Source organism: Equus quagga, chromosome 19, assembly GCF_021613505.1.
Source record: "Equus quagga isolate Etosha38 chromosome 19, UCLA_HA_Equagga_1.0, whole genome shotgun sequence".
NCBI classification, from domain to species: domain Eukaryota; kingdom Metazoa; phylum Chordata; class Mammalia; order Perissodactyla; family Equidae; genus Equus; species Equus quagga.
This window is the reverse complement of record NC_060285.1, coordinates 16,672,515-16,685,064: the sequence shown is the minus strand read 5'-3', so window position 1 is coordinate 16,685,064 and position 12,550 is coordinate 16,672,515. Positions and strand designations below refer to the sequence as shown.

The 12,550-nt window shown below is 38.6% G+C and overlaps 1 protein-coding gene across 6 annotated transcripts in view; it reads left to right on the top strand.

Annotated features, from left to right (window-relative positions):
* POLR3B (RNA polymerase III subunit B) overlaps positions 1-12,550 on the top strand; it is a 149,010-nt gene that overhangs the window by 56,796 nt on the left and 79,664 nt on the right. For all 6 annotated transcript variants that reach the window (XR_006886174.1, XR_006886175.1, XR_006886176.1 and 3 more), the window contains 5 exons: positions 1,451-1,651; positions 3,509-3,671; positions 4,905-5,058; positions 7,933-8,007; positions 8,581-8,679. Coding sequence is in view for 3 of the 6 variants with exons in the window: in XM_046646478.1 (XP_046502434.1) it covers positions 1,451-1,651; positions 3,509-3,671; positions 4,905-5,058; positions 7,933-8,007; positions 8,581-8,679 (692 nt within the window). In the remaining 3 variants the exon portion in view is untranslated. The remainder of the gene's footprint in view (positions 1-1,450; positions 1,652-3,508; positions 3,672-4,904; positions 5,059-7,932; positions 8,008-8,580; positions 8,680-12,550) is intronic.

Here is a 12,550-nt window from a genome sequence, read left to right as displayed (position 1 = left end):
TTTAGCTCTTTTCCATGTTATCAAAAACTCAAGTTTCTGAAGTGATAGATCTTCACAGTAATAATAATTAAACTTTAATTTGTGAGGAAGCTCCCCCAAAGTCACATATTTCAATTCAAACAGGCTACCTTATCTGCTTCTAAAACCCTAGCAGTTTTTTTGCTATAAGGGTTTTTAACCTGGGGTTCACGAGTTCTCCCCTGAAATGGAATGTAAAATTTTATATTCATGGTCCTATGTGCATTTCTCTCAAGAGAACAGTCACAGCTTTCATCAGATTCTCAAAAGAAAAATGAAGAGCCACTGTTTAGCAGATGTAATTTTTTCTCTTTTAAATCAGAAAAATTATTGAATGAATTGTTTTTTTGACATTTAATTTTCTGCTTTGCCTTTTTATGCGTACTATTTTCTATGGTTAATTCATATTACCATGAGTTGAAAATTTAATAGTTCCTAACCTTAATCTTTAAACTATCCTTGAGAATATGTAATGTGTGCAATTAATACAACTATAAAATAATGTACTTGATGTAATACAATATATTTAATGCGTAGGAGATAAAGTAAATTTGATGTTCAAGATTTATTTCATATGAATCTATTTTAAGATTGACGTGATAGCCACAGGATATATACTGTTTCTTAATATGAATATATATGTAGTTTTTAGCTTTAAGAAGCCTACAATTTATTCGTTATCCCTGATAATTACTGTTAGAGTTGTTTTTCTTCTCTTTTTTTTTTTTTTTAAGATTTTATTTTTCCTTTTTCTCTCCAAAGCCCCCTGGTACATAGTTGTATATTTTTAGTTGTGGGTCCTTCTAGCTGTCGCATGTGGGATGCCGCCTCAGTATGGCCCGATGAGCGGTGCCATGTCCGCGCCCAGGATCCAAACCTGCAAAACCCTGGGCTGCCGAAGCCGAGCATACGAACTTAACCACTCAGCCATGGGGCCGGCCCCTAGAGTTGTTTTTCTGTTGCTATATTTTCCTCTAATTCAGAGTAATTTTGGAAGACATCCAAATAATGGCACATTCCAATATGAAATTCTCTCTTTGAGCTTCAGGCTAGTTTTACCTTAAATGTGTAAAGAAATTGCTAGTGTTCTATTAGTTGGCTGATTGCTTCCATTGGAAATCTCTGGTTGAACTGGCTTGTTCAGGATATAATTTGTTTTTCAGAATATTACTGCTCTGATGTGATATGGTTGATACATCAGAGCATTCTGAGATGGTTGCTGACATAGATATTCATTAAATTCCTGGAAAACCTCAGCGAATGATCTGGCTAAATTTTAATTTTAATTGTGGCATTTTGATTTCTGAATATACGTCATGGCTCTAATTTCACAAACAAGCAGTTCCTATGAAGAATTTCTCAGAGTGACTGCAAGTATCAGTCACCATGTGAATGGGTTAGGGATAGTCTTATGTCTTTCCTCTCTCTGCAGGGAAATTGGTCTCTCAAGAGATTTAAAATGGACCGCCAGGGTGTGACTCAAGTGCTGTCTCGTTTGTCATATATATCTGCACTGGGCATGATGACAAGAATCTCTTCCCAGTTTGAAAAAACAAGAAAAGTGAGTGGTCCTCGATCCCTCCAGCCATCTCAGTGGGGAATGCTCTGTCCTTCGGACACTCCTGAAGGAGAGGTAAGGTACCTGAGGAGTCTGTGCTACATCAGAAGTAATACCAATGGTGATGTCTGCTTCTGCTCCCATTCCCCCAGGCCATATCCTCTTTCGGGTCACCCACTTATCTGGCAGAGGAATCTTGATGCAGCCTGTCAGAACGACATCAGTAGCATTCCAAAACCAGACCTACAGAAACATTTGGTGTAGTATCTTACCTAAATAGAAATATGGTCCAAATATTCTATTAGTTTATCTCAAGAATCAAACCACGCAAGGAATAGGGGATAAGAATGTGAAGGAAAATTGACAGACCCATCACCTTTGCCCACGAGGAGCTCTTTTTAAGCGACTCCTTATCATCTTTAGGTGTGCTTAGAGGACAGCATAGTTGCACCTGCAGCCAACTGGGAGCACGCTAAGATCTGAAGTGGATTCCAACTCACTTATATAGGAAACACAAACAATTACCTAAACATTAAACTGAGGAGTTTCAATAGCATCCTTCCATGGCAGCCACTACTTCCTGTGTCACGGCCCCAGTGTTGGTTTCACTTGATTTTATTTGTTCTAAATTTTAAACTTCCAGAGGAAGGAACCTTGTTAGGTCCACCATTATAGCCCAAGCTCCTAGCACAGAGCCTTGTTCAAAGTAGAGGCCCCATAAATATATGCTGAATGAATAAATATGTTAATTATGACAGTAAAAGGTAGAAGTTCCAAAGTGTAGGAGTTTGTTATGACTCAGGAGAGGTGAAAAATGGGAGTCCATGCAGAGTTAGGATTTTTAGAAATTATCATTCTTTTCCTGATTTTTCTTGAACTGTACGGAAATTCACACTAAAATTATACAGCTAGTCAAATTTGCATAACTAATATACCTTAAGCTTTGGGACACTAAATTTCCCAGAGATTGCTTCACCTGACCTCGATAAAGTACCTATTTTGTGCATCACTATAGCATGATTTTTAAGAATTGGAGATATAATCTTTACATGCCACATGTGTCTCAAGTGTTTTTTTCTATTCACTCTGTTACATCTTTGTTTATATTTTTGTTTTAGATTTTTTTTGGGTTGTATAGAAGTTTAAAAATGTTTTTTTATTTCCTTTTCATTTTGAAATAATTTCAAACATACAAAAAAGTTGCAAAGATAGTACGAAAAATTTCCATAATCCTTCACCGAGATTTCTCAAATGTGAACATCTTACATAACCATAGCATAGTTATCAACCTCGTGAAGTTAACATTGATAACAGTGCTAGAATCTATAGACCTTACAGATTTTGCCAGTTGTCCCATTATGTCTTTTTTCTGATCCAGGATTACACATCGCTTTCAGTTGTCAAGTCTCCGTAGTCTCTTAATCTGGAGCAGTTCTTCAGTCCTTTTTCGCCTTTTATGACCAAGAAGCTTTACAGAGTCCTGGCCAGTTATTTTGTAGACTGTCTCTCATTTCAGGCCAGAAGTTTTATATTTTTATGTATCCACATTTATCAATGTTTTCCTTTACTGTTTTTGTACAATGTCATCTTAATGACTGTGATGTTCTGTTGTCTGGGAATAGAAATTTATGTAGTCAGTTTCTTTGGGGAGACATTTATGAGGCCATCATTATTTGCCATTTCAAATAGTGCTGTGCCGGGCATTTCTGTGCCTGTCTATGTTTATACCCTTGCTTGTTACCTTAGGATAAATTGCTCTAGGTTAAAGGGAATTTACATTTTAAGGCTTTTGTGTGAGTCGCCAAAGCGTCACCTACAAGATTGTACTGCTTTACATTGCCGCCAGCAAAGTGGTGAGTTATTTTCAGACACAAACTGTACTTTGTTTTACTAATGTTCATTCTTAGAAATGACTATCTTTCATTTTTTTAGGCGTGTGGTTTGGTGAAAAACTTGGCCCTTATGACACACATCACGACTGACATGGAAGATGGACCCATTGTTAAATTAGCCAGTAACCTGGGCGTAGAAGATGTGAATTTATTATGTGGGGAAGAGCTCTCTTACCCAAATGTGTTTCTTGTCTTCCTCAATGGTGAGTACATTATGGAGACATGTTGATCCTAAACAGTCTGTGGGGGAGGGGGAGGAAATCAATTATTATCCATGTGTTTAAAGCACAAATATACTTTAATTCTGGGCCCAGGTTGACCTTAATTTAAAGGTAGGAAAAATGGTAACAGAAACAGTTATTCCATTGGCTGGGTCATCCAGGTTCTGAGAGGATACAGCTGTCAGAGCTAGAGGGTAACATTGCAGAGATTGGCTGCTTTACACCCTTGTGCAACTGCCAGAATCTCCACAGCAGAATAAGGCTCAAGATGGTGTCTTTAAGTTCAAGTTAAATATGTGAAGCATTTTGCAAAAATCATCAGATCCACCCTGGCAGTGAGTTGACGTATTCAGCCACTCAGTGCTTGATTGTCAACAGCCTGTGGCTAGAGCGTCCCTCTCCTTCGGCTCCTGCTCCAGATCTTCCTTCACATACTCCTCCCCATGGGCTTTAAGTCCTCCGGACACTCAACAGCAAGTGTGCCTCGTCCTTCCTGCCTGTGGTTGGTGGTCTGGTGCCTGTTCCTCCGCAGTGTGCTCGTCCTGACCACTGAGCTCCCACCTCTTCCCCCTCTTCCTCCTTCTCTGGGAGGTATGACTCCTTCACTGCGTGGGCTGGTGAGAAGGAAAGCAGGGCCATTCACTGACTGCCTCGTTCAGTGAATCCCTGTGGCTAATGCTACATGAGCCCTGACTCTGCACTTTCACCTGATACCTCTGAATCCTCCCGTTATCCCTGGGAGGCAAAGTCCATTTTGCTCATTTCACAGATGATGATGACAGCAGGAGTAGTTTAATCATAGCATTTACTAGGTGCTAGGCAGAGTTCTAAGTGCTTTACATAAGATCAACTCGTTTAATCCTCACATTGACCCTTTGGAGGTGATAGGGCCAGTGTTCAAACCCAGGAGGTCTGGACTGCGAGTTCATGCCTCCATCATGGTGCTGACAGATGAGGAAAATGAGGCCAGCTCTTCCAGTGTGACTCAGCTAGCATGTGGTGGGGCTGGCCCTAGCCTCAGGTCCCTCAGACCACCCTTATCCACTCCACTGTGTTAGCTTCCCTACAGCCTTGTGGGCTGGCTGCGGGTGGAAATAACAGTATTTTTAAATTATTACTTAATGCTGGTTATCATTTTTATTGGGTGGATATTTTAAATCCAATTAAATATATTCTTTATTCCTGTGAGAAATATTCTTTCTTCTTTCTGCTTAGGTAACATCCTGGGTGTCATTCGAGACCATAAGAAGCTAGTGAATACATTTCGACTGATGCGAAGAGCAGGATATATCAATGAATTTGTGTCCATCTCAACAAATCTTACAGATCGATGTGTTTATATTTCCTCTGATGGAGGAAGGCTGTGCAGGTATAAGTTCTAAAAAGAGGTTTTAAGAGTCTCTTTATGTTTACTTTTGAAAGAAATAGACTTGTTTTTATTTTTGAATCTGCTTTAACCTCTTTCATTGTTAAGATAAATTTAATTCAGTTAGCAAACACCTCATGAATATGCATACTGAGTACTAAGGATTCAAAGATTAATGGGAGTCAGTCTCTGCCTGCAGAGTGCTCAGTCTGCTGGTGAAAGCAGAAAGAATTGCTAATAACAACTGACTATGCTAGTAATAAATGCTAGCCATTATTTTTTTAATAGGTGTACTGTGTGTAAGGCTCTAACTACATTCAGTCCTATGAGGCTGGATTATTATTTTCATTTAACAAATGAGGAACTGGAGTTTAGTGAGACCAGGTAACTTACCCCAAGCTAGATAGTGGTGGAGTCTGTTTTTTACTTGAAAGTTGTTAGAATTCATTTGACTCCAACAGTCATGATTTTACCCATTATATCCCGTTGCTGTGAACTGAATTTTAAAGGATGAGTAGGATTGTGTTACTTGGATGAAGGAGGAAAGGAGATAGGCTGAGGAATGGCAAGAATAAAAATGTGGAGGCATGAAGAAATAAAATGACATTAGACCCAATAGAAAAGTAGATGCCTTTTGGTCACTCAGGAAATATTAAGGGCTTATTAAGCTCAGGTGCTGTCTGGGAAGTAGGGGTACAAAGCTATGTGTCTGGTCTTTTGGGGATATGCAGGGACATTAGCTGAGGGCGTTACCTTGTTTCATAAGCCTGTGCTTGTTTCGCTGTAGTTGTTTTTTATAGACTTTGGTGCGGTTAGGGCACAGGTTCCTGAGCCAGCAGTAGTTAGAGTAGTGGACAGAGCTTGGACTTGAGAGCCTATCAGGACTGGGTGAGTAGACTGCCACCGTTCATGTCTGTCCAGCATCCCCTCCTTCCAATTACCCTCCTCATTTTCCTTTGGGGACAGCCCCTCCCCACGGGCAGTCTTCTTGGGACGGTCAGTCAGGTGCCCTCTCCTGCGCAGCCAAGGGTCAGGCATATGACCCAAGCTAGGCCAGTCATACTCTCTCCTCAGAGAATTTGAATCCCAAATAGAGTAACTCAAAGGAAGAAGTGGTTGGAACTGATTCATCCTGACAGCCAGGCATGCGAGAGACTGCCCATTACTCCTCCCCTCCTGGATCCTTGGGACTCTTCTAGTTCCTTTTCGTTCTGAGGCTGAGCAGTTCACCTTTTTCTGTGATTCTTATCCTTCTAGTAAATGCTTATGCTTTCGGTAAATTCCTTTTTAATTTATTAATTATTATTTTCTAGTAAATTCCACTTTTGCTTAAGTTAGCCGGAATTGGTTTCTATTCTTTGCAACCAAAGAACCCTAACTGATGATATACCTGTGTTTGAATCTGAACTTCCCACATTGACTTGTGTGCCTCTGAGTTTACTGAAGTCTCTGAGCCTTGGTGCCCTTGGCTGTAAAAATGTGAATAACAATGCCTCGCTAGGACTGTCCTGAGAACTAATTGATAAAAGGTGTGGTAAGTGCCTTGTAGGGTGCGCGGCACACATTACGGGTGGGAAAGACAATGACATTTTCTAGGTTACTCTTTTTCAGGATTTTTCTCTTTCGTTATATCCAATATAATATGGCAGAGTCTAAAAGAAAACTAATTCTTTTTTAGGAGTAATTTTATAATGGTGTAACGTAGGTCTGGCAGGAAAAATTGGTAGAATTTATTGAGTAAAGTAGAAGGTAACTGAGGCAGCTCCGTGGGTTTGCCTCCCTCTCCTACTCCTGTTTCTGTCATCGCTTCTGAGTCCCTTACCCTGGACCAGGCTGCAGGCCTCGAAGGAGGCAGCAGTGTTGCCCTGCTACCAAGAAGCAGCCGGTATTTCGAGGTAATGTTGATTTCCATGAAAAGTTCCCCAGTTCATTTTTCAGCAACTTGTATTCCCCTTTTGTAATTGTGCAGCTCCTCTCCTTAACTGTTTAAAAGTGCTCATTAGTCCTCAAATAGTTATTTGGTCTTTCGGGTAGAGCGCACAAGTGTCTGGTGGTTACTTGCTCCTCTCTGTAAGAGCAGCTTATCCAAATAGCAACAGCCCTTGACGTTTCAGTGCCGCATACCATCCTTTGTGTCGGTGTTTCCTCGTGGTGGTGAAGCCCTCAGAGGCAAATCACCACTGACAGTTACAGGTTAATCTACCAGAACGTGTAGACCAAACGCTCTCTACCTTACACCTGTTACATCGCCAGAAATCACAAAGGAAAAACGCTGTATTCACTGCGAATGTATAGCCACTCTTTCTGGTTGTGTGCAGCTTTCGGTGACCTGCTGGTGTAGCCCAGTGATGTTTGTCCTAAAGCAAACTGCTCTAAACAGCTGATCCTCATCAGATCCTCACTACAAAATGCCATTGTTATCCTCAGTGACAGTTCTTCTCCGCCCGCTGACTCCATGGATAGTGGACCACGTATTCCCAGTATGAGATCAGGAGATGCTTTTGCTGTGATACATTTATACAGGTTTTTAAAAGACGACATTAAAGGTTTTGTTTCCTTTCTAGACTTTATTGCGTATCATTTTTCTGTTGCTTTTTCGTGCAAAACCAAGTGTTTCCTAAGATGCTTCGAGGAAGTACTGTGTGTACACACATACACGCATGGGCTGGTGTGTGTGTGTGTGTGTGTCTATATATGTGAGAATAGAGAAAATAGGCCTCTGTGCACTCACATGCAGAAAATACCTGGTGTCCTCAAGCAATCCAGAAATAAATGTGATTATATCTACAGCTTTCCTCATTTCACTACAGTAAACTTACTTGCCAACTTAATTCTTCTGTTGAACTACTATGAATTTGATATTTTTTTCCATTCCAGACCCTACATAATTGTTAAGAAACAGAAGCCTGCGGTCACAAATAAGCATATGGAAGAGCTGGCTCAGGGCTACAGGTAAATGGCCAAAAGCAGAACTTCTCCATCTCCTTAACACCCATTTGTATGTTTAATCAGCATAACATTATTTGATCTGAGCTTTTTAAAAAAGTATATTTCCATTTTGTAGTCTCTTAATTCCTCCTTACCAAATGTGTCAATCTGTTAAAAACCTATTCTCTATGTGAACTTGCGTGGACATTGTAAAATGTTTATCACTTTAGATCTTGAGGATTACAGGGTATTTGTGTAAATTAACACACTATTAAGTGTTTCTAGTCAGAGAAGCATATTTTGTTGTAGGCACTATGGGTCTCTCGTCATATGGGATTTCTAAAGTCATAGAACATATTTTTAAAAGTGGAGACCAGAATGACAAGAATCACAGATGTTTTACTGTTTTTATTTCAGTGATTTGTGATCACTCTGAGATCCAAGGATAATATGTTGCAAGCATCCCAGGGTATTGATACTCTCTCAGAGAGAAGGGTGCTTTGGGCCTAAATGAAAGCCAGTATTTTCCATTATTGCATAGAAAATACTGCAGTAAAATGCTTTTTAATAATGTATGTTTCACCAATGTTCTCCCAGGAATTTTGAAGATTTCTTACATGAGAGTCTGGTTGAATATTTAGATGTAAATGAAGAAAATGATTGTAACATCGCACTCTATGAACATACAATTAATAAGTAAGTAGGATCCGTAACCACCATAATTAAAACCTGTTCTGATTATAGAAACTACCTTCTTCTCTTTTCGTTTCATCTTCAATTGTGTGATCTCTTATTAAGAGCTGTTAGAAATATACTATTTTATAAGGAAGCATAATCCATCATTTATCCCAATGTAAGAGTATCACAAAACTGCTAACAAGTAACCTTTAGATTTAATTATCCTTCCTATTCATTTTACACTTAGTTTATATTTTTTTAAAGAAATTTGATTACTGCCAAAATTGAACTAATGAGTTAGGCTGTGTAAAGCTGTATTTCAGTGGACATCCGAATTCTCATTGTCAGTGCAGGAATTCCCTACATTCTATGTTGCAAGGGTATGTCTGAACTTACGTGCAGTACGAACATGAAAAGGTAATGTGTTCACCATTTTCTTCTAGAAAGGTGATTATTTTGGGAAGCACCTGTGTCCCATTTGGAATCCATTGGAGAACATTTGTATAACTTGCTGTCTGATGTACCGCTTACCTGAAGTTTGAATTTTCACAGTTATGTTGTTAAATAGTTAGGGAATTTAATACTACCACCGAATAACTAGGTCTTCAGTCAAGAAAATACTTTTCTGTTTTTGGCTACGAGATGAAATATACCACTTTATTATTGTCATATTATAGTTTAGCAAATAATATTTTTAAGTCAGAATTTTTATTCCTTAAGGGTATAAGTCTCTCAAAGTACTATTTTTATGGCCTTCGTTTCAAGATCGAGTATAAAAGAGAACTATTGTATAGTAACCCCATGAAGAGCAATTCCATCCTTTTTGTTATGCCACCCAAAACCCTCAGTTTCAGCCTTGACTCCTCTCCTCTTCTGCGCCTCCATCTAATTCCTTAGCATATCCTGTGGACCTTCAGAGTAGACCCGGAATCTGAGCTCTTTTCATCACCTCCACCTACCACCTAGACCAGGCCACTACCATTGCTTGCCTGGATCCTTGCAAAAGGCTCCTGACTATTTTTGCACTTGTTTCGATACAATCTATCCTTAGCAGATCAGAGTGGTCTCGTCACTTCTCAAACCCCGCAGTGGCTTTCCATCCCCCTCAGAAGTCCTTAGGTGGACTCAGGTTCCTCCACCATCTGCCCACCCCACCTTATGCCTGCAGCATCCTCTCCTACCTCTCCTCCCTCCCTCTGGGTTAACCACACTGGCCTCTTCGAACCCCTCATGCTCCTGCCTCAGCACCTTTGTGCTGACTGTTCCCTCTGCCTGGAACACTCACATGCCTGCACGGCTCACTCCTTCTCCTTCAGGTCTTCACTCGGGTGACACCTTCTCACTGAGTGTTCACAACCACCCTGTTTAAATAGAAACCTCTCCTGTGTCCACCCCTCTTCACTGCTTCATTTTTTTATTGCTTATTACCTTGCAATAAAATCTATAAAAGGTAAATTTTATTGATGTATCTGTGTATTGTCTGTCTCCCTCCACTGGAAGCTTCGTGAAGGCGTTTTTCTCCATTCTGTCTACTGCTGTAAAGGAATATAACTGTCAGTGTCACCCAGTCACCAAGCTGTCCCATACATCAGATTGATTTTATTTTAAAACTAGACAAGACTTGGTATCATTTAATTCATACTTATGACATTTTCTAAAATGTAGAAATGAATAAAGTGAAAAAGAATGAATCTCCTTCTTTCCCCATCCCACCAAACCCCACCATCCAGAAGTACCAGGTGCTAATGGTTCGATATGTACTCTTGTAGATTTTTTTCCTAAGTGAATACAAGTATCCTTACATGATCTCACACAGTATGTGAGACAATAGCAACATATTTTCAGTGTCTTGATTTTTAAACTTAACATTATTATTGACATTATCATTCTGGACATTTTTCCATATTAGTTTATGTATCTATATTTATATATATAAATATGTTATTTTAATTGCTAATAAAGAGCAATACTTAACATTATCTGACTACGCACAGTTTATTTAACTTGTCCCCTTGATAACTTGATGAATATTTAGGTTGTTTCCAATTTTTCCACTATTGCAAGCAACAGGTTACTTAGTCTTAATTTGAGCTAAATTTAAGGCCATTATGCACAGCGAATAGGAAGATTCCTATTTCCTGTTCAGGATAGAAACCTTATGGTAGTTATAATAATAATTTTCCTTTCTGTTTTGTAAAATCAGAATCCAGACTGTTGGACTTTCAATAATTATTAGATAATATATGATCTTATATATGTTGTTGTCATGAAAAAAGAAGAAACTTACGTCTTTACCTTCTTCATTTTCAGCTTACACCAGTCTTTATATCTGAAAAAGTAGTTTTTATTTACATGAGGAGTGTCAAATTGGCCAATGTTTAAACAAAACAGTATATTTAAAACAAACTCTGCTTTATTCTAGGCTATAAAATGTCACTATAAGCTGTTTCTCTTTAAACAAAGAAAACAAAACAAAACTTAGAGCCCTTCTCTGCTGACAAAGGCCTAAAGTATCTGAGAGGATTGGGGTTCTACTAGGTCATAAGGTCACACTGTATCCCTCAAACCTAGAACCACATGAAGAGCATCCTCTCTAACCGAACTAGGGACAATTCAATATATGTGTACTGAAAAAGAAAACATAGATAACTGGGTAAGTAGGTGATCTTTTGCCATGTACATTACAACTAATTTTCCGTGATGAGTTAGGTTATCTTGGAAATCACTTCTCTTTACAGATGCTGTAAACCATTGAAATTATTAGTTAAGCTTCAGAAACACTTGAGGAAGGAATAGAGGATCAATGGAGAGCACAGATCCTGGATGTGATATTGGTTACTTTCAGCAAGAGCTTAAAACAACGTAGCTGCCCTTTCCCAGTAAAATATCTGAGTTGCTTTACCATTTAGCCAAAACTGAGTTTTCTGCAAAAATATGTTATGAAAGTAACCAAGATTCTAACACCTACTAGGTAAATTCTTACTTTGTGTCCAGTATCTATAGCTGAGCTATCCGATAAAAATGTAATGTAAGCCACCTATATAACTTTACATTTTCTAGTAGCCACATTAAAAAAGTAAAAAGAAACAGGTGAAATTAATTTTGATAATTTTATTTACACCAGTATATCTAAAATATCGTGTCAACATGTAATCAACATAAAAATGTTGAGATATTTTACCTTTTTTCCCATTAAGTCTTCAAAATCTGGTGCCCACTTACAGTACATCTCAGTTTGGATGCTAAATTTTCATCAGAAATGCTTGATTTGATTTCATAACATACAATTGAAAAAGCAGATTCACAAATGTAAGTTATTACAGACATAACTAAAAAGTTTTAAATAATTGAACTGAATTATTTAAATTTAAATTTGAGTTTTAAAATGTAAAGTAGTTAAAATTAAGTAAAATACAAACTTCAGTTCTTTGTTGATACTAATGTAACTTTTCAAGTGCTCAGTAGTCACATTTAGCTAGTGGTTACAGCATTGTCCCCATAGGTCTATCGTAACTGTTCTTAAAGGGAACATAGTCCTCTCTCTAAAATGATCATACAAGTTTTTCATTGATATAACTTGGGGAGTGAGGAAAAGTAGGCTACTCATTCATATACACATTATTTTTTTATTTTTGTTTTTTGCAGGGGAAGATTTGCCCTAAGCTAACATCTATTGCCAATCTTCCTCCTTTTTCTTCTTTTTTTACCCCCTCAAAGCTCCAGTATGTAGTTGTGTCTAGTTGTAAGTTCTTCTGGTTCTTCTGTGTGAGCCGCTGCCACAGCATGGCTACTGACAGACGAGTGGTGTGGTTCAGTGCCTGAGAACTGAACCCAAAGTGCCAAACTTTTAACCACTAGGCCATCAGGGCTGTGCATATTTTTGATACTG